General features: G+C 46.7%; 4 protein-coding genes across 4 annotated transcripts; all 4 read right to left on the bottom strand.

Annotated features, from left to right (window-relative positions):
* Positions 1 to 544: 544 nt before the first annotated feature.
* Positions 545 to 4,099, bottom strand: JR316_0011867 (putative glucan endo-1,3-beta-glucosidase; the record flags this gene model as incomplete). The annotated part of the gene is made up of 21 exons (XM_047897509.1): positions 545 to 772; positions 828 to 989; positions 1,042 to 1,113; positions 1,235 to 1,363; positions 1,420 to 1,549; positions 1,614 to 1,698; positions 1,759 to 1,987; positions 2,038 to 2,469; positions 2,526 to 2,570; positions 2,622 to 2,724; positions 2,777 to 2,807; positions 2,864 to 2,898; positions 2,958 to 2,979; positions 3,038 to 3,150; positions 3,211 to 3,249; positions 3,307 to 3,380; positions 3,425 to 3,533; positions 3,592 to 3,624; positions 3,682 to 3,735; positions 3,792 to 3,841; positions 3,893 to 4,099. 21 exons carry the CDS (start codon positions 4,097 to 4,099, stop codon positions 545 to 547), a joined length of 2,382 nt encoding a protein of 793 aa, XP_047743918.1.
* Positions 4,100 to 4,989: 890 nt separating this feature from the next.
* On the bottom strand, positions 4,990 to 6,870 carry JR316_0011866 (uncharacterized protein; the record flags this gene model as incomplete). The annotated part of the gene is made up of 2 exons (XM_047897508.1): positions 4,990 to 6,409; positions 6,458 to 6,870. The coding sequence occupies 2 exons, from the start codon at positions 6,868 to 6,870 to the stop codon at positions 4,990 to 4,992; spliced, it is 1,833 nt and encodes a 610-aa protein (XP_047743917.1).
* Positions 6,871 to 8,717: 1,847 nt separating this feature from the next.
* Positions 8,718 to 11,815, bottom strand: JR316_0011865 (ABC-transporter-regulating transcription factor; the record flags this gene model as incomplete). The annotated part of the gene is made up of 7 exons (XM_047897507.1): positions 8,718 to 9,307; positions 9,399 to 9,602; positions 9,663 to 10,656; positions 10,886 to 11,429; positions 11,483 to 11,593; positions 11,647 to 11,664; positions 11,721 to 11,815. The coding sequence occupies 7 exons, from the start codon at positions 11,813 to 11,815 to the stop codon at positions 8,718 to 8,720; spliced, it is 2,556 nt and encodes an 851-aa protein (XP_047743916.1).
* Positions 11,816 to 14,567: 2,752 nt separating this feature from the next.
* JR316_0011864 (Putative phospholipid-transporting ATPase C24B11.12c) lies at positions 14,568 to 20,266 on the bottom strand (the record flags this gene model as incomplete). Its single annotated transcript, XM_047897506.1, has 11 exons — positions 14,568 to 15,694; positions 15,746 to 15,915; positions 15,975 to 16,257; positions 16,313 to 16,445; positions 16,500 to 16,733; positions 16,799 to 17,145; positions 17,209 to 18,344; positions 18,396 to 19,650; positions 19,706 to 19,746; positions 19,801 to 19,852; positions 19,903 to 20,266. The coding sequence occupies 11 exons, from the start codon at positions 20,264 to 20,266 to the stop codon at positions 14,568 to 14,570; spliced, it is 5,142 nt and encodes a 1,713-aa protein (XP_047743915.1).
* Between the last annotated feature and the right edge of the window lie 1,636 nt (positions 20,267 to 21,902).

Genomic DNA, 21,902 nt, shown 5'->3' with positions numbered 1-21,902 from the left:
CCTAGGACCAGGGAGAACAAAAAGCGGCGAATTACTGTGATCCAGGCTTGTCAGGTGGCAGCTTTTACACATGCCGTCATAACCTAACCCCCACCTTATTGTCTTTGCACGCGACATGACCTAGAAAGGCACATCCTTGGGAAGACAAGAATAGGCAGACAATAGTCAAGAATATGGAATCACAGTAGGCGCGACGTTGAGCTGATTAGAATTCAGGAATAGTTCCGCAAGACAATAGAGGAAAAGTGATGGTCGTGATAAGTATGCGTCGGGAGCTAAAAGGGTCGGCACTGGCAATCATGTTGATAGCATCAGCGCTAGCCCGCACCTTGCCGCGCTCTCACACTGAGGTAACCTGGACGCCTCAAGTCAGATATGTGAATCACCATTCATACCATCGTAGTAACATTCACGGCAGAATATCCTCTTGACTACTGTGGTTCAATTAAAAGCGTTGAAAAGAATAAAAAATAAGATTCGGTTCTATATTACATTAAAGTTGTTGATGTATTTATTAATGACAGACTCCTCTCTCTCCGACGTATCACATTGCACAAACGAGGATTAGCGAGTCTCGGTTCCAGCTGGTAACGGTGGAGGCGAAACCGTTCACATTTTGGGACTGATTAATCACCCCGACACCATTCACGCTAACCTGGTACGTCGTCGCGACAGTAGAAAGACTATAGATATCGATGCCGGTGGAAGCGGTGTCGATATTGACCAACTGAGCCTGGCAGTTACGGGTGTTAATGCAATTTTGAGAGTAGCTCTATGAGCAAGGGTAAGTGTTCGTTCAAATAACTTCTAGTCGACGAAATACGTACGGAGAAGAAGCTGTACAGTCCGGCTCCAAAAATAAGAATGTTGTGTGAATTCGTTATTGAGACTGCCCATGCAGATGGGTTTGGGTTATAGGGTGCCGGATCCTTCATAGCAAGGCTAATGCTAAAAGGTGTTGGGGAAGGAGGGGAAGGTTGATAGTAGGGCTAGCATAATGTATTTTAGCACGAATCACGTTTACGTAGTTGAAAAGCCTACCGATTCGGTTTGAATGAGACCCATATAATGATTAGCAGCGTTCACTATATTATACTGATAGATGACATGGTGCTCAGCTAAGGTGGAAGGATAAAATGTCAATATTGAAAACGTAGAAAAAATATGTAGAAATTTCGTACAAGCTATAAATCGAGGCTGATTAGTTGACTAGGATCAGTAGATATGAAGTGACCAACTTGCCTGTGCCAACTAACCACACAGGCCCTTGAGACTCTGACAAGACGCCACGTCCAGAATAAATATTGAGTTGCTTCTCCCCTGCATAGTCCAAGTCATGGTCTGCTAGCCACACCCAAGCTCCCTATTAGAAAATTAGTTTGCGTTAAGAATAGTAAGAAATAGATGTCAGTAATTTACCTCGATGTAAGCAGAAGATAGTGGAGTAAGATGAAGACTAAGATACGCAGCATAGCACGCAGTGTATCCTCCAGAGCCATTCGATGGGCATTTATTACCTTCCAAGTTACTTCCCGCAACTCCGCCAGTGCTATTTGATACATAACAATGACAGTTAGCTTGGAAATAGAAAGAGATAGATATAACTAGCTCACCGGATATGTGTATCCCACATTCCCGCTCCACCTTGGAAATCGCAAGGCTGCCTGACGTTCCATTCGACGATGATTGCACCAGCAGCTGTAAAACAAGGCGGATGTAGCACCGTATATACCATAAATTTGACGAGCGTTTACTCACCAGGCCCAATGGTAGTGAATACGAAGTCGCTAATTTCAAGTATACCTTCAGAGCCGACTTCTCCAACACGGAATACAGGACGAGGATTTGACTGGTCCTGGAATGCCTTTCCTTTGCCTGCGAGGACTGTCCACGCCTCACCGGTCATTTGTGTCCCTGCCGGGATAGTTACCGTATCGGAGACAACATAGGTGCCTGCATCGAAAAAGATGATTTTGCATCCGGAATACTACAAACAGGTTTGAAAACATTTACAGAATTAAGAAAGCAGCAGCTCACCTTCTTGAATATATTTTTGAGAGCAGCCGTGTCGTCCGTGACACCATCTCCAACAGCACCGTTGTCCCTCACGCTGACGATTTGACTCACGGCATAGTCGGCGTATTGTGGGTGCATCCTGCTGAAAATCCTGCCGGATCCATCCAAGAGACTAGGATTCTTGTTCGGAGCCGGGATATATCCTTGAGAGAAGATTCCAGTTGGATCTGACCCTCGGTATACGTTCCCCTGTCCCCAGGAAGCGATGGTGGTGGTACCGCCCCGGAGTACAACACCGCCGCCAACGACACCCACAGCCACTGGTACATTGTTAAGCTTGATGTTATTGAGAACCAAGGAACCTCCTAAGCTCCCGTTGCTAGACTTGGAGGTGCGGATAAATATGGGAGTGTTGGTAACGACGGCGTCAATAATTGCTTGAGCTCCAGTGGTCTGGCGCACAGGTGTTAGGGTAAAAGTATTTCGTTTGAAAACTTCGGGGAAGTTACCTGGGTATTAGTGGTCAAACCTCCAGTGAGAAGGTCAAACCCAACCTGTGATTCTATTTAGATTAGCCGCATTGGCGCAATAAAGCTGTTACGTACTTGACAGTTGTTGAAGAAGACTCCTTGATACGTCCAGCCCCAGTTCCATGTGCTATAAACACCGGTTTGAGCGTTGTTAAAGGTAACATTCTTGACCGTAAATCTTGACGCGATTGTGAGTATTGGTAGTTATGAATGATGCTTTTGCGACTCACTGTTGATTTCCACCATAAATGCCATATTTTCCTTTGAATACGATCAATCTACTGAAGAGAGAAGAAACCTGGTAAATAATAACGCACCTCCATTGAATACAAGATCGCCCATATATCCACCACTAACGCATAAGGTATCATGGTAAGTCACAGCATTACCATATCGACTTGAATTCTTTACCTTCCATTCTCCATGTAAATACCTGTGCAAATCCGTCAGCGCTCTTGAAATTCCATTGATGATAGAAATACTGTACTCGCCTCTATGTGCAGTGTTAGATGCTGTAGACATATGTACAACAATATTCAAAAGGGACGTAGCCTGCGCTACTTGCCAATGCAGGGCGGTCCCTTGGATTTTCGTTGCAGGAACACTAATCAGAAGGCAAGTTAAACGTCGCTTTCTTTGGGTGGCTTGATTATATTCTCCTTACCGCCGGACGTCAATGACAAAGTTTCTCACAGAACGGTGGCTGGATTGGCCCAGTCAGCATTTGAAAGTCCCTCGAAGGAAGTGAGCCATCACTTACAAGTTATTTTGGTTTGTCCAATATTGGGCCCCGCCACCGCCAGGAATATAGGGGTCAGCATCTACACACCGTATCTCAGTACAATCTTTGGGTAGGTATGAAGAAACTTTCCTATTACAGCCAGCCCATCAAACGAAGCTGAAGCTAGGAGCGTTGGAGGTGTTTTTGCATCTCCGATAAGTTGCGTGTAGTAGTATGGAATAATGGGGGCAGAGATGAGATAGGTCCTATTGACATCCGGTTCGAGTGTATTACCGTCGGTGATTTGAATTGATATGTACGTACCCTTTGGGAAAATATACCACGGCTGGGGTGATACTGACAACCAAGAATTTCTTATCACAGAGAAGGGTAGTAGAAAAAGCCACGACTTACGTTGATGATCGGCATTGCCCGCCTCCACATCGGTTCTGAGAAGTAATGGCACGACTGTCAAGGGCGCAAGTTGTCAAATACGCAATAATTGGTAAACGTTATTAGCTCACTTGATAGCTACAGTATCGTCTGTGACTCCGTCTCCTCGGGCGCCGTAGTCCTAGTATTGAATAGTTTAGGCAACGACAAAAACCAGAAAGAATAAGCTGACCTTGACATTACGGAAAACGGTATAGGTATTGGGATTGGAGTTAAAGGCCGACTTTCCCTGATGCTTAATACTTTCCATCCAGAATGGGTCAGTGCTTTTGGCTGTCCCACGTCCTAAGGGTGCAGAGCAACTCGTTCCTAGTCCCCAGACAACATGGGCGAAAAGGAGTACTGTGGCTAATCGTAAATAGTATGGCGGTGAGAGCATCGGTGTTTCGCTTGGGCGTCGACTGGTAGAAAGTTTCCGTTAGGTCGTCGGTTTTGTTTAAAAGCTGAGTTCGCGCTTGCAGAAGTCTGGACGCTACATCATCAATGGATTTTGGTTGGAAATGGTGTCTCCCATTCAAGCCACTCGACTTCAAGGTCTATCCGTGAAACCGGCAGACATGAATGGTGTCGGTGTTGTTACAACATGAACCGCAATGTTGCTTTGTGATATACTCTATTGTTTGCCAAAGTGCAAGACAAACCAGTGAACCGACAGGGTACGCACTTTCGTATTTCAGAGACAAGAACACGGCGATCTTCATTCATATTTTTTCTGTTACTGCTCTATCAAAGAACGCAAGAGTAAAATTACCGACAGGGGCTCCATGCCGGATTCATGGAACACTGATAAAAGGTTTGCCAGCCTCCCAAGTCTATGGCATTAATCATGTTTGGACGCCAGACTCGGTGTTTCCGAAGTGCTGTATAAACATTTGTTGGTTACGACTGTGCTGAAGGAAATTTACGCAGCTTGAAAGCTGAAGTTTGAGATTGAGAGCTTGAGACCTGAAGCAACAAAGAACAATTTTCAAGTTTGTTTACGGATTGCAAGTAGACCCCGTACTTATGCCTGTGAAATGATTGATAATCGTGATCCGATGCGCGACGCGCGACGCGGTTTGCACGCGCTGCCCACGCGAGTTGCCGGCAAATAGGGACAGGATAGGGGTGTCAACACATCATACAGAAGTGGCGCATGTAACAAAAGATTTGGTTGCTTATTTGCCTAATTCCTGATGATATACACTAATTGTACAAGATTGATATTCTACAAAGTCCTGGAATGAAGTCTACATACTGCATAATGATAAATGAATAAAGCCAGACAGGTTATTGAGATAAAATCTGATGTGAATAGTAGCTATCAAAGACGGGATCGTTAAATGCTCCTCCAGGGCTGAAAGGATCGAGATCCATATCATCTTCATCGCCCATATAGTCACAATCATCATCACTGTCATCCTCGTCGTCACTATAAATGTTCACTCTCGTTCCTGGTGAGCCAGGCGAAGCAGCGACACACGCTGCGCGGGCAGAGTCGAGATGAAGCTCTACGTCGCTGAGTCTGCATGCGCCCTTGCTTTGGCGTTCGAGTCCTAGGTTTCCGATGATGAAATCAAGGTCACAGACTTGCAGCTGCTCGGAGTCCCTGATACATAACGAACGGAGTTGAGGGCAGGGGCAAGTCGGCATGGAGCCAGGAGAAGAGGGAACCAGGGCTTGCACAGCTTGCATCGACATACCAATTAGCTCCAAATGCTGAAGCTTGGGGAGGGCATTGAAAAAAGTGCGTAGTGGCCATGGTGACGATTTTACACATTTGAGAGTGACATTTTCAAGTAATGGGAAGGCTGCATTGGATTCTTGAGATTGTAAAACGGTCGAAGACCTTCGGCGGTGGATCATTGTGCTTGACTTGCTCCCCGAGGCTACCGCTAATTGAGGAGGAGGGTATTCGAGGCGAAATTCGGAATCGTTGCCCTTGAATTTTCGGCACCCGACATATGCCAGCAAGCTTCCTCCGTTAATTTCTTCGGGGTCTCCAGGGTAAGTCGCATCTTCTAGACTAAGAGTCTTCACATTTGGTGCGTCGAGTTGCTGAAGGACGGTGCGGCCTTCCAAAGCGGTGCGATATCCGATAGTAATGTTTTGTAGATGATGAAGCGGAACAGGGTCGTGATCTGGAGGGGCATCTTCCATTTCCTCAGGTATCTCTGGTCCAGAGCCGGTAATAACGAGTCGTTGGAGGGTGGGAACGGATTGAAGCAATGAATGAAATTGATCATTCGAAGGCCTAACATCTGAGCAATGTGATGCCAGTTCGAGCGACGACAGGCCGACTACTGAGCTTCTCATCGCAGCAGCGAGTGAATCCCAGTCAACGTGGACGCCTCGAAGGGAGAGTTGCTTCAATTTTGGAAGGATGGACAGGTCCTGGCATGCGGCATCAGGGCTGAGCGGTGACAGGAAAGCAGGAGTCTTCAGGTCGCGTGGCTCAAACTGGGGAGAGAAGCTGACAAAATCGTTACATCGCATCAGGGTGAGGGACTCCAGACAAGGTGCTCCTAATGAAGTTATAGCAGGGTTGATAGCAGAAAGGGCGACGTGCATAGGTACCCATGTATCGGTGAGGATGGTGAGGTGTCTCCATCGAGAGAGGTGGGGTACAAGAAGTGACATAACAATTGCCATATGGTCGGGTGAAAAAAGTGTAGGGATTGGAGGGCCATCTGCATCATCTGGACCAACTCTGTAACATTGTTAGCTATGGTATAGACATATAGAAAGTACGACGCACCCAGCCTCCGAAAAATTCCATTCAGGGTCCCTTGCATCAATAAGAATATTGAGAGGAGCTCTTCGAGATCGTTGAAGAGAGGATGCAATGTGAGCAGTCTTCAATTTCGTTGAGCTACCCTTCCCTCTGCAGTCGGTTTCCTGTATTAGCTCTGCAGTGATGCACAGGCTGGCCCATAGGCTAGATTGGCTGAGTATAATATCTCGCCATCGACGGTTGACCCTAGATAGTATGAAAGGTGCCCGGACCGTCTCTGAGTTTATCACAGGTAGATAGGAACCCTCGTCATCTGAAATTGGACTAGGTTGGCCAGAAGGGAGAGAGCAGAGTGTGAATATCTCTGACAAGAGCTCTACAGGGAGCTTGCCAATAGGTGATGAGGAGAAATCCCGATTGAAATAGGAGGCATACATATCGTTAGTATGCTGATGGGTGTTATATCAAAGAGGATGTGTGCGAGGTGGAGGTGCGACCGGAGCGACTCGCACACATTATGTAGTGTATACTCTCTTTGTCTCTTGGAACAAAAAGAGATTGCCAGTATATTGAGGACGGACACTTAATCCGGTAGATCTATCGGGAGATGTCGCAGCCAACTGATATCTTATTGTTTAACGGGACTAGATGGCGTATGAATACACACGCACCTGATGCCATATTCTAGGATAACAATAAACAGACATACTAGCCTTTCCCTAGCTTTCCCTTCGGCTTACTAAAATGAAAAAGAACCGCGGGGGCAACGCGGGGTTTGATGTCGCCAACGCACGCACTTTTCTGAGGATATTCCATTCAGAAACGCATGTAAATATTGAAATGGTTACCCAGTTTCGACAATTTCGTCAGTCAGGTCAATGCGATTTCAAAGTTTGCGTCGGTTGGTAATGGTTGGCAACAAAGGAGGCGCCTAATTTGGATCTGAAGTGATCGTATCAATTCTCACGAGTCAGAAGACCTACAATCAAAGCGACAATTTCCCAGGCTGTGGTGGATATCTACATTAAAAGCAGAGACGTTTGGTTACAGACTCAATTCGAGAGCAACGGTATGGCAGCAGATGGCAGCGAGCTCATTATGCAGAGGTGGTCACTAACCGAGTTGCCCATCTTCGTAGCACACAACCGCGACCACCGATATTTTTCCCTGATGCATTTGGCCATGGTTGCTGTTCAGCTGTTGGCAGGTATTGTACAAGCGTCCAGAGGATCTGACAACTGCGTAGAGCAGCGCTATAGTTCAACATGGAAAATCTCTCACGAAGAGTCGTGGTAAATTCTAAGATCTACAAATAACAATGATACAGCTGGCAACAGATGCATTTATAGAATTGATAAAGATAGATAATTACGCCGCTAGATGAGTGCATAGCTAGCAGTCGATAAAAAAGGAGCATCAATTTACATACTTAGAGATACATTAAACAATGAGGGCATTGTCGCGGACTATTATCTGTCCATCTTTTGGGTGTCAATTAATACTTTGTTTCTTTGACTTGCATACTCGTCTAACCGCAAAGAAATAACACTAGGAATGGAGAAAATTTCTATTTGTCCATGACTTGAACATCATATTAAAGAAGGGTAATTTTATTACTCCGAATAAGTCATACGGAATGAAGGCATTATTGGAGAGCAATGAATCAAGCTTTACTATAGGCTTTCTGATTAGAAATACAGAAGAAATTGTGAATTAGAAAGTTCCTGAAACTTGGAAGGCTAATGAACTTCTAATTCAGGTCGATTGAGGAGAAACTAAATACCGCACGATTAGGCACGGTTAGTAGACTCGTTTCAGACTCTTCGAAACGGTTGAAATTTCATGGCGAAAATAATAATAGTGCAGTACATGCAATTTACAGCAAAGATCTATTAACAACATTATTGAGAGCTGTTTTGCTATGTGCCATTTCATTTTTTTTTAACTCTGTTTCGAACCTGGGTTGACTGGCCCCTGGGTTGCGACGCGTCGACGCGTCGAGATCACGTGTACTAAATTATAATATGACGAGGGGGGCCGCAAAAAGAACTGGCTCATGGTTCATGGATTGCGGGTAGATGAGGTATAATACATTGTTGACCAGGCTTGATGGTACTTTGGTATTTAATTACACAGAGAAAATGCATCGACACGATATCATGATAGTAAAAGAAGAAACTACTAGATAGAAAAGATGTAGGTATGAAGCAGAGCAATAATTATAAAAATGATCACAACCCCTAAGTGTTCGAAAGGAGGTTGGCAGGTATTCAGAAAAAATCTGCTATGGAGAGGTAGCGAGCCCGTTCATTTTCAAAAAGTTGGGACCAGCGAAGCCAGCACTAGGCGTACTAGAGTCGTTCCCATTTCCTATATGATGTTGCTGTTGCTGTTGCTGCTGTTGTTGTTGAGCTTGCTGAGGAGAAATAGGCTGCATAAAATCCGATGAGAAAAGATGCTGCACATCGACACCGCCGTCGTTGAACAGCGCCATCATTTCCTGGGACATGTACATGTGAGAGTCGTCCCTCATCATTTCCATGCCGGATGTATCCATGAACGACGAGTTATTGTTGCCATTTGTCTGGACCGGCTGGGCAGCATACTGAGGCGGCGATGCAACCGAACTCGATGATGCAGGACCGGGCCCAGGAAGTGGAGGCCCAGATGGAAAGGCGGAAGCGGTCTTGAGAGGCTCGGCAAAGAAATCGGAGGGTGAGAAGGCTTCAGGGCTGCTATGGTGGGAAGGCGAGTCCCCGCTTTGGTTGGAACGGGCGACGGACGGCGCTTTCTTGCGCACGGGGCGTATCCATGGCGGTCGGGTAGCGCTCGCGGAACCATCCTGGCGGGCGGTTTCCAGAGGAATGTTGGTGACTACAAAATTCGGGAGAGTTAGTTTCGCTTGCCTGCCTGATCTTCAGGGGCGCTTTTCACAGTCAATTAAATATAACAAAAAAAAACGCACGACGACAGAATTCTTCCATGAGGTCGCCTGACCTGAGCCCGCAGACATAACGACCACTGAAACGTCGTAGAAGGCCAATACAAGACCGAAGCGCATCCAAGCCTGGCGGTATCAAGTGCTGCAGCGCATCCGTCTTGCAACATAGTAGTACAGCAACCAACGTTCTCCCAGCTTGGGTGAGTTGGTGTATCACGTGAACGCCATCTAAAAATCGTACAAACGAAGATGAGAAAGACGAGCTTTGAATCGAAGAATTCAACATACAGTATGTCATCAGCCCCTTCTTCGCTATATGAACATGAGCGGAGACAATCTGTAGAGCCGAGTTGTGTGCAGCAATTAAAGCCCCTTGCTCAGCTTCGGATTGTTCTTCTGCGATAGGGCCGCTAGTTCTCTCAGCCACTAGTTCTGAGAACCGGTGGCGATAGATCAGAAGACGAACGAATTGTTCAGCACAGTGCAGCCTCTCAGCCTGTGTCAAACGAATAGTATCGTCGCTGTTGAGTGTTTCGGGAGAGTGCGACCAATATGCGGGAATCTTCCGATGAATATCATCCAGCAGCGCTTCCTCCTCTCGCATCTCCTTGAATCTCTTCGTTCCCGATAGCACTTTAGTCGCATTCAGCAGAAAAGACGTCGGATCCTCGGATTGGCGGGCCGGCGGAACATCGAGGACTGCTTCAAGGACAACCATGATCCGCAATGATACGATGAAAGCACTCATTCGAGACTCTGTACCAGGGGGTGGAGTGTTGATAGCGTCTCTAGTAATGAATTCATCATCGACAGGGGAAGGTTCAGAGACATCACAGTCTCTCAGCCGCAGCATCGAAGGTCGTCCAAAATGGGCGCCAAGTTGCTTGTCCCATATGTAGACGCACCAAAAAGTTCGCTTCCGGACTTCGTCCTCGATTGCGTCGAAGAGATCGTAGCTATCAGCTGAGCGGTGGAGTCCTGCATCAATAGACATTGTAACAGCTTCGGCAAGTAGTGCAGCGGCTTTTGAAAGTTTCCCGAGACCCACAGCATAAACAGCGGCGATAAGATTGGCCTGAATATTATACAGAGTAGGTCGATCTGAAATGGGCAGTGTACGAAGTCGACCGAAGAGTTCGAACCATTGGGTGCCGGCTGAGATGCCGTCATTGGGGTCTGCTCTAACTCGAGGGTCGTCCATATGCCGCGAGGCAAGACAACAAACAGCAACAATAAAGGAGGCGAAGCCTGGTTCACCCCATTTCTGTGGATTCCCGTAATCCTGAATCATAAAGTAAGTAAGTAATCGACAGATAACGACAATAGTCTTACCGCTAGAAACGTTGGTACATGCAAGAAAGGCAAAATATAATATGAGGTCGACAAGTAGCATTGTACAAGACTGGAATTCAGTCAGAATGTTATCTCCTACTAGAAGAAGCCACTCGCCTATCCATGAGTTCCGGAACGATATAAGAAGTAATAAGTCTCCACAAAACCTGAGGATTCACATCGGTGCGGCGGGGTTGACGATCGGGAAACCACTCTGCGTTCGCACTGGCCATTTTTGCGGCGTTTGAGTCAGCGACTGATCGCCCGGAGATATCTCGAGCAGGAGGGGCGCTGTGTCTTTCAACAAGAAGATCAAGCACAGGTAGCCCAGATGTTTCGCCTTGCCATCGGGTGTAGCCTTCATCGTCGAAGTACAGGTACGAAGCTGTCAGAGATAATCGGCTTGGCTCTTCTTGAGGGAGATTGAACGCTCCTCCACTGAGCAGGGAGCTGAATGAATGATGGGGACTGTGATGTCGTTCATCCACCTTGTGTTCGCGAGTAAAATGATTAGATGGATTCATCAGAGGAAATACATGTAACGAAGGTGGCGGCACTCCAGAAGGCATTCCATCAGGGTACATGAAGGGTACGACTGGACTTGATGCGACATCTGAAGAAGAGGGTATCGAAGGGGCTCCACCAGCTGCAAAGACGGCAGGCGGAATGGCCTGAATAAGAGTTTCGAGGTGATGCATCCGATCCTCCAGGGTAGCAGTGCGTCTAGGAGTCATGATTCAGCAAAACATTGACAGATCAATCACGATAAAGCCGACTTTGACTTGTGAGGATGTGTCCTCTTTCCTGGTTCTTCGAAGGTACATGATGAATTGGCAGTCAGGCATGCCTGACAAGGATGCCCTTCGTCACATTTGATTCTCCTCCTCCTAGAAGTTCAATGAGATCCTCAGACTTCAATTAAGAGTGATAACAGGCTCACCGACAACGATCACACGCTCTAGAAAACAAATGCGTTTGAGCGAGTTCTACAAAGTTGAGCCAAAATTGACTCACCTGCTGAGTTTGAACCGGCGCTCTTTTAGAATCGACGTTGACGAAGAACTCGCCGCCTGCTGCTCCTGCGTATCTGCTGTCGTTACTGGAGGCATGGTGGTAGTTTGAAAGAAAGAGGTGATGGCGCTATGCCATGCTATTAAAAGTTTGATAATGTCTTGTTCATAAATAACATTAAGCAGCCGCGTGAACTAGAAACCGAATCTACCCGACTCGCGGATACAAATATCTCTTGAGCTAACTGGATCGCAAAGAAAAACATGCCAATCAAAACAAAATCAATATTGTGATAAAGTAAAACACCACAACATACCCACACAAATTAGGTTGGTACACATCTCTGCAGTTTGGCCACATTACTTGACATTCGTTGCCACAAATAAGGCCAGCTGCCCCATATTATGTATGTGGGGTCGATTTGGGGTTGACCGGATCTTAGAAAATCCTGCAGCCTCTTTTAGGGACGAAATCAATTCTGCGTTTACCAAGCCAAAGTGTGACACTTTGCGAGGTTTTCGATTGGTCTTCAGCTATACACTGCCGGTCATCAAGATTTTCCGGTCCAGACCTCGCTAAATGGCGACAGAGAGCCAACTTGGAGCGAACGTAGACCAACTCCTTCGTCACTAATCAATTGTCCTTTCGAAGTTGTATAAAAGGATATTCAAGTGCTTGAAGTCATTGACGGACAGTGCGTAAGTGCCGTACTTCGATAAGTTCTACACAACGTTGGTGCAATGTGCGATCGATGGTGCAAAATATGACTCCAGAAGGATTTGATTTAAGAGTGCTGGGGCAGTGCAAAGGTGTATGTACATCTCGCGGAGACCGAAGTTTATATGCGGCAGGTCCTAGCCGCAAAGCCACGATTTGATGAGGAAGAGCGCCGACGACGGCGGTGTTAATTCAGATGGCCGTGTTGCATGTCGAGGGATCGTCTTTGTTTCGAACTGTGTTATCCACCAGCGTTGACCGCCCGAGTTCGACAATTTCCAGGCCAGGCGCCAGAAGCAGAGCTTCACCACTGTCAATATACATCTCTTGCGCAGGACCGCTCGAGTTGCAAACTGAAATAGCCCATCGACCACAGAATACCACACCAAATTCATAATGATATTGCCAAAAGTTCCTCGACCCATGCTTGTTATCCTAACACTATATCTTGGGGTTGTTCTTGATGTTGTCATCGGAGCTCCCCTTGTACGTCCCCCTATTCCTACCCAAGTTGGACCGCAGTAAGCCACAAATGCTTTTATTCCCTAGAAAACTTTCTGATATCAAAACTTATACCTACTAGTGCCCAATGTCTAACCCACATTTCACCAGAGGACAGGGTTGAAATTGAAAGAGGATTGCTCAGTGTACGCGAACTTAACAATGGATTGGAAGCGAGAGACGACGAAGTGTACACCTTTAACGTTTCCTTCAATGTGATCTACACAAACGAGACCAGAGAGGGAGGATATATCCTGTGAGTTTATCTCATATAGATGTAGCATTTCAGAGTATTTACATTTAATAGTGATGACGATATAGCCGCGCAGATGAAGGTTTTGAATGCAGACTATAACAGCACTGGCATTTCATTCGTGCTTGTCAAAACCACTCGTATCAATAATTCAGACTGGTTTATTCATGCATATCCTGGATCGTAAGTCGCCCATTTGTAATGTTTTCGTTCGATAATCAAATAAATACATGTTGTGGTCACAGTTCCCAAGAACAAGCGATGAAACTGGAGCACAACATCGGCGACGCGTCGACTTTGAACATATACACCCTTACGTATGTATCGCTTACATTACCTTCAGGACCACTTCTATAACTCGACCCCTTCTTCGGCAGATTCAACTCGACGACAAAATCCTTGGGCACATCGTCCATCCCATCTGCATATTACCGCAATCCTAAAAGCGATGGTGTGATGATCCGCCACAGCACTGTCGCAAATGGTCCTCGGGAAAACTACAACATGGGCCGGACACTTGTGCATGAAGTAGGCCATTGGTTAGGGCTTTTCCACACTTTTGAGGTGAGAAACCACTTTTCATGGGATTGCGGCGTGTGTATGAGATAAGTTATTGACAATAAATGATGTGCCGGTGACCAGGGTGGCTGCGACGATGGAGTCGGTGACAACATTGCCGACACGCCTCCCCAGGCGTCTGGCTCTGAAGGATGCCCAGCCGGCAGGGACAGCTGCCCAGGTGACGGCCCAGACTTAATTAGTACGTTTTTCTTCGTTCTGTTCGTTCCTTCGTTATCAGTTAAAACTGTTTACTCCACAGATAACTTCATGGATTATTCATACGATTCTTGTATGGACTCGTTCACAAAGGGACAAGCTACTAGAATGCGAGAGGCAGCCAAGGCATTTAGACAGCCGGGAGGAAAGACCGCGCCACCTCCCAAACCCACGGCTAGCTCTAATGCCACTCTGACACCATGAAAAAGGCATATTACACATATCCTCGTAGTCGATGAATACATTGTGAAATAAGGCAAATGTTACATACTGTCTTTGGATGTTGTTTTATTCGTTTCAACAAAGCAAAAGTGCTACTAATCATTGGGACGTTGTAAAACTATTGCATTAACTAACTTTGGTATAACCCGAATAATTATAAGTAAAAAATGTCCAATCCAGATGTGTCATATAGAAAAGAAGTCAAATAACGGGAGTGGACCACAGGCGAGGGATGAAAGTCAGGTCGTGATGTGTTCGAAAAGGCAAAATAGGAAATGATTGGAAGGTAAAGGTGATTTGAATATACAATCAAAAAAGCACTGGTTCCGAGAAATGAATGTTGAAAAAAAAAGGAAAACAACAGATACTGATCTAATAAATTACAGCGCTCGGCCACCCTCCCACGTCGACGCATTACTCACTGCACTCACTGGCCGATGGTGCCTCAATGTCGACCCATCTCCATCATTTATTTCGTCAACGTCAAGCACCGCAGGCTGAAGGTGCTGATGCTGCTGGTATTGCTGCTGTTGGGGTTGTGGGTGATTTGAGCCATATTGTGGCGAATAAGCCATCGGCTGTGCTTGCTGACTCCCATACACATCTTGCTCTGGGGTAAGATAGCCCAAATTAGTTCCCCGTACATCTTCCTGCGCGTCGTAAAAGTCGTCGGCAGCGGTCGCATACGTTGCATGGGATATCTCACTCTGGGCCAGGTTGACAGATCCATACGGGGAAGGAGGGACAACAGATGCAGCAGAATAAGGTTGATTATGTTGATACTGTTGCTGCTGACCACTCCTTACCTGCATTTCATACTGCGCAGCGTCGGTCATTTGTCCAGGGCCGTAGGGTGATCCCGGAACAAGAAGGGCATTTGGCGAATGCGGTTGTGGAGGCAATGGAGCGGTAGGCATGGGACTCTGGGGGGCGCCTCTGGCAGAAACAGAAGCCGCTCTTGAAGTAGCTAAGCTGGTCCGTCTACTGGGCGGAGTGCTTGTGATCTCGCCATTCGGGTATCGATATTTAGGAGACGGTAAAGGAGAAGCTGGCGGTAGATCGGATGCAGAATAATAGGACGGTTGTGGTGAGGGTGTGTTATCAAATCGGGCGCCAAGAGGAAGGGGGGAAAGATGTGTATCGCTGACAGGTTGATTGCGGACTTGGGCATACTGCACACCAGGTTCACGGGGAGGAAGTTCTAGATTTTCGTTCATAGGCGGGGTATCAAGGTAGGTCTGTCTTGGCGTTGCATTTGGCGCAGGACTGCTTAAATGCGCAGGCTCGTAGACGTTGTGAATACTAGATATTTCCGACAGCGAGCGAGCGTGTTGTTCGGTGAACATAGGAGCAGCTTCCAGATTTTGCGGTGATTTTTGTTTTCGGTTTTTGCGATGTGATAGCCCGAGTTGATCTTTCAGATCGCCCTTAACCCACATCTCGCGAACGATATCTTTATCCAATGGTTGGTAGACTGTTGACCAATACTTGACAATGAAACGAGGGGCTACAAAAACCGTTAGGTGAAATCGCTTCAGCCTTCAAGGTAGTGACGCACCAAGACAGACAGTTGTAGCCAGGAATACAGAAGCCCAGAAATATATTGTGCTAAAAAGAATTGTAACCTCATCCACAAAGTCGGCACTTGGGAAGAACGAGTAAATCACAATCCACAAAAGCATGACAAGTGTGGAGCCAATCACAACTATGAAAGTCATGATAGTCCAACTACACAGGAAAAGAGTTAGCTAGCTGCTAGCCAGAATGTGGAACATTTAAAAACGCACTAATGGGTATTCAGTCCAACATAAGCATTCGCTGACATGATGGCAGCGACGGCCACAGTAGTTCCAAAATCCGCCAAAGAGTCCACGCCTTTTCCATTCCATGAAATCGGTAAACCAATAGTCCAAACAAAATAGGGGAAGAAGTAAACAACAGCCGATTGGTACAAGCCATCGGTCATGTACATCCAGAATTTAGTGCGGGTGTACTCCAGACCGCGAATTCCACGGACGTAGAGTTGAGGGAAAGCCAGAGCCGCTTTAGCATTGATATCCTGGTCGAAAGCTAGTGCAGTATAGGTAAGTAGGTAATTTTCTGGAAAGTACATATATGCGCGTACCTCCAAGGACAATAACGGGAAGTGAGGTAAATACAAGATTACAGAGCAGAACAAATGTATAATGATACAGATAGGTTGCGTTGAAGCTGTTGAATGGAAGATACCAGAACATAGCGAACGTCCAAACAACGTTCTACCAAAAAAGATTTAGCTGTTTCTAAGATTATCGTGATAAATTCATGCCCACCTTGTAGAAGAAGTTACTGTGCATGTCTGCTATGCGCTGATATGACCAGCGACCATGAACCAGAAGCAGCTTTGTCAAGAATCGGAATTGTCCAAATGCATAATCAGCAGACATAGCAGCTTGGGATCCCTCAAGACCAAATAGACCACACCCAATGTTTGCTTCCTGGATCATGGCCACGTCGTTGGCGCCGTCACCTATGGAGAGTGTCATAGCATTACGTCCTTCCTTGACCTATTTAAAGAAAAAGAATCAGATATGACATAGCCATATAGGAAGATCCAAAAATTAGGTTGTACCAATTTGACAGTCAAAGCCTTCTGAGCGGGAGACACACGGCAGCAAACAACAGTCTCGCACTGAGTACCCAGATTCAAGAATAGTGGTTTCAATTCAGGCGTCAGGGCGTGCCTGAGCGTGTCTCCATCAATGACCACCGCAAAAGACGCCTGTGCGCCCGGAACGAATCCACGCCTGCGCAGGTCCCATGTAGGTGGGCCTAGCACCGAGGCAATCTTGTTCAAACCAGCCTCAAGCTGGGCACGGGTTTGTTCGAGCGTGGCGGCGGAAAGAATCATTAAGTCCATATCGTTCTTGAGTAAATTGCAGCTGTAGCCGATTTCGATGGCAGTCTGGAGCTTGTCACCTGAAAATCGAAGTATGTCAATTCAACCCTCTTGCGAGTAAATATCTTTTCCATAAAGCGTACCAGTCAGAATCCACAACTTGATTCCGGCTCTGTGCAACATCTCAATAGCCTCTGGAACTCCCTCCTGCAACTTGTCCTCCAACGCCGTCGCTCCAAGAATGGTGAGTGAATGCTCAATCAATGCATTTGCTTTGTCGATTTCCTCTTCGCGATTCTCAATAGCGTTGGTGGCAAGGTCGTAGATTCTGGACCAGTTCATATATTCTTCTTCCTCAAGATAGCGGTACGAGATGCATAGCGTTCTCAGACCATTATTCGCAAACATTTCCATGTCCTTGCTCGTCCGTTCCTTCAATTCGGGATCGTGGTCCTTTGCAAGCCGCTCATAGATGACGCTGTCAGCACCTTTGCAGTACATGATCAATTTGCCATCAGGACACCGGAGAACCACGCTCATTCGCTTGCGCGTGCTGTTAAACTCGAGCAACTTCAGTAGCGTGTACTTCTCCGACTGACCCATAACCTCGATCTCCAGTGTATCCTTGCTCTTGCCCAAAAATGGGAAACCTGCATCGCGCGCGGCGCTGACTAACGCTGCCTCGTCTGGAGACTCTGCTTTGTAGTTGATCAAAAATGGCGATGCCTGAGGCTCTGGCTTGTCCGCGAGCACACTATGGCAGAGCGCAAGAGCCCTAAAGAATGCAATCATATGCGTGCGCTGCTCGCCTGAGCGGTCGATGAGATCATCTGCAAACTTCGGCGAGACCAGTGTGAGCTTGTCGACCTGCATGTATCGGTTTTTGAAAGCGCGCGCCATCGTGTTCACCATCTGCGTCTTGAGTTTTTCGAGTTTTGCATTGATCTCGTCCGGGTTGAGCGTGTCGCCTTTGCCTTCGCGGGTGGCAGCACCTCGCTGAGCTTCTGTGATCCCCTCGCCATATGTGACACCATGTACGGAGCATTTCTGGAACTCCATGATGTTCTGCGTCAGCGTGCCCGTTTTGTCGGAGAAGACGTATTCGATTTGGCCAAGGTCGTCAGAGATGTTCCAGGTTTTGGGAACGCAAGGTGTGTCGTAAGGTTTGTAGTACATCTCGACGTCTTGTGAAATAAAGTACGCCTGAATGGTCTTGACAATTTCGATGGAAATATACAGTGAAATGGGAACAATATTCTGGAATGCAATAAGACATGATCTGAGGTACATATATAAGTAAACATTTTGTAAGGCAGACAAAGAGACTTACACAAAGGTGATGACTGCATTGACAATGAGAGACGACGTCGGGTCTGTATCGATCTCGTAGAATTGGGAGCTAGTGCCCGTCTTCGCATCTTCCAAGCCACTGAAGATAGCAGCAATCAAACACATAAGAGTAAGAACCACGAAATTGACGATGACATTGAAGTTGGTCTCCTTCTCGATCTTGCTACGCTTTGAGGGTGTTTCGCCTCCATTCAGCATAATTTTGGTGTCTCCACCAGTGAACACAACCAATCCAATGATCCAAGCTGTATTTCGAATGGCACAGCCGCGAAGCAAAAGCTCGTTGATGCTCACAGGTTCTTGTTTCTTCTCACCCGTTGCAGGGTCAGTGTAGCGCAGGACGGCATGATAATGATACAAGTTCTGATGTGGGGGCTCCGAATCGAGATAGAAGGATGACCTGTCGACGTCGTCTTCTGAGCTGATAGACGACGTGGCTCTGACCGATTTGCGAGGCTTCAAATTCGTTTCGCCATCCAAGTTCTTGGTTTCCAGGTAGCACATGTTCTCGGGGTCGGAGGTTGACAACACAACGATGTCGGCTGGAACCTGGTCGTTGTCCCTCAGCAGTACAATATCCCCAACCTCCAGCTTTTTCCATAGCGTTCTCTCCCACCGCGATGAACCACTGGTCCTCTTTCTCCAATCAATTACGCCAATATTAGACTGAGAATGCACAGATTGCTGATAGTTCGCTAGCGACCCAAATTGTGACCATTCAGGTGTTCCTTTAGGTAGATTTATTGAACCCTCCGATAGTGATGTCTTCGACAGGTCGTTGAGAGTTGCAGGCGGATAGCTGTGTGAGTCCACGCTCTGAATATCCTCCAACCGCCGACCACCAGCGCCTCTTGCTCCTCGCGTCAAATCCACGCTACTCTGACTAACATCATGTGTGAGGACACTAGAAGAGTCATCTCCTCCTTTGTTCAAAATCACCCTAATATCCTGCCCCGCAGCGCCGGCTTCCCTGTCCCTTAGTTTCCTTACACCCTTAGTCACCTTCCCAGGCGCGTTCAGTCCTAGAAGCTTCTCCAACCAGTTTCGGGGGTCGCGGGGTTGGTTGACGTTCCGAAATCCTCCTCCGAGTTTCGTGGCAGCTGAAGTATTGACCTCTTCGTCCAAAGTTCCACGTCGGTAGTCTTCAATACCGTCTTTGATAGCGGTGACGGTCAAAATAAAAGCAAGCGGCAGAACTGCTATTGAACCTGCGGCAGCACCGAATATAGGGAATACTGCAGAGAAGATGGTATAAAGATGCGAGGAAATTAAATATTTTCAGAGACTCACGTTGCAGGATAACAAGCGACAAGAAAAACAAATTCGCCACACTACGAGTAGGGAGGTGAGATCAATGCCAATTGTATAGCTTTTAGACCACCTACCGTCGAAATTGTTCATACAAGTTCTTTGGTATGAATGTGATCAATGTGTATTCTTTAAACTGATTAACATACCGACAAAATGCTCAAACTGAAAGTACTCACTCGTTGTCCGAACCTTGTTCCTGACGTATCTAGCTTTCGGTTCCCCTTCAGCATCCACCTCCATAGCTGACAATGGGTGATTAACGTAGACATTTCGTCTCGCACCGGGCACTTTGGGGGCAGCAGTCGGTGCCACTTCTGGAGGGGCCGCCAGCTGCTGATGCTGCTTCTTCTCCGCCGTATGTCGTCTGAAGAACCTTCGTGACTTCCTTCTTTCTGTCCTCTGCTCTGACCTGATCGATTCTGCTATAGCGGAAGCAGCTGTCCGCACCGTGCGCAAGCGCAGCTCTGGGTCGATCGTCTCATCATTCTCCTCGTCAGTATCGGGTTCGTCGACGACTTGATTTCGTTTGAACAAAGACATGTAGGAGTTGTGGTATTTCGTCAACTAGCTGAGGTGGGGTCTCCTTCCACCGAGAGCCAGCGCGGCAAAAGGAAAACTAGAAAGAATTAAGGTATAAGGAAGGTGGAAAATAAGGGCGGTGTCTCCGTCGTTGTTGGCTGATGACTTGAAGCATAATACTAACCGTGCCGAGCGTCTGCGGATTTTGTAGACCCCCGGTCACCCCACATGCCGCAGAGCACTTCGGGATATTTTTGAATCTTAACAACCATCTACTATACGTTCTTTTGCGCTCTTTTAGTCTACGTATCGTTGCCGGTTTGAAAGGTGGCTGCTACGTCGAAGGGGCATACATGTTTTGAACATTCTCCAGCGTATTCTTTGGAAACGGTTGGCCGGGGAATTGCTCGGAAAACCAATGCGGCAAGCACTGCGTTTTCCTGTACTTGGAGCTTGGCTATCTGACCTTTACCAGGAACTCGTGGCATGCATCCAAATTCAATGTGTTCGAGCTGTTGAGCTGTGACTGAGAATACCATCAAAATATCGCCCAAACTCTGAGTCCGAACGCAGCCTTTAGCTCGAGTACGCATCCGATTCGCCTGTGCTAGGTCAATGGCTTTTTTTAAAGTCGTCCGATTTATGCTAAACTAGAGCGTCGCCAACTTAACTTGACCTTGCCACTGCTAGCTTGGCGGAACCAAATCCAAAGTTCATGTCTTATGTCTATCTCCTGCTTATCTCTTCGTCAGATACGTAAACTGTATGCTCAAGGTACGTCTAATTTCATGGGCTACATATATACACTACTACTTTATCGTCAACGTACCAACAGATCATTTCTTGACTGCAATTTAATGAGTATATGTGTCATCATGATGACAAGCTGATGCCGCGACACGACTTCCACGACGACGAGCAGCGCTCGCCTTCCAAGATTCGCTAAAAATTTGACACAGACGATCACGTCCACGGAATGACAAACCGCGCGCCATTTGGCTGACTCGCCACTGCGATTTTCAGTCTGTTGAAACAGATCTTACCCAGCTTACAATTACTCAATATTCTATAATCCAAGCAACTGCCCCCCGCGGTACGTGCGTCGTATTGGCTCCAGTGACCCGCCACTGATCACTTACAGTCTTTATTCTTTATTATTTGGTCTTGATTTTACTCTAAACTTTCGTTACTCAAATCTCACGATTATCTCTTCTTCTCTCATATCTCACAAGAATCCATTCGAGCGACATTAGCTTATGCATTGTCAGCCATCAGGTTTCGAATTTGAGCAATTGTATTCCGAAAGTACATTGCACATAGTATCCAGGTGAAGTCACTTTTTGAATCAAAAATGACAGAAAACGAGCAGCCACAAACCTCTTCACATTCTGACATCATTTCAAAATGACGTGTGCGCAGATTCTTGAGTGTTATTAGGACATTGTAAGTAACCTCTCGCCTGTCAATACATAATTATAATATAAACAGACTCTTTAGCCCCTTATTTCAAAATTTCCGACACCGACTCCGAGTGCGACCTTTGTACAGGCTTACACGTCCAGTCAGAAATCCAAGCCTAATACGGCCTCGGACCCCGCAGACCCCTGTTACAAGCAAAGACCATCAATCATCCGGCTCGATCATTTTGTCCAATTTC

This window comes from Psilocybe cubensis, chromosome 11, assembly GCF_017499595.1.
Source record: "Psilocybe cubensis strain MGC-MH-2018 chromosome 11, whole genome shotgun sequence".
Taxonomy (NCBI): domain Eukaryota; kingdom Fungi; phylum Basidiomycota; class Agaricomycetes; order Agaricales; family Agrocybaceae; genus Psilocybe; species Psilocybe cubensis.
This window is presented reverse-complemented; position numbering and strand designations above follow the sequence as displayed.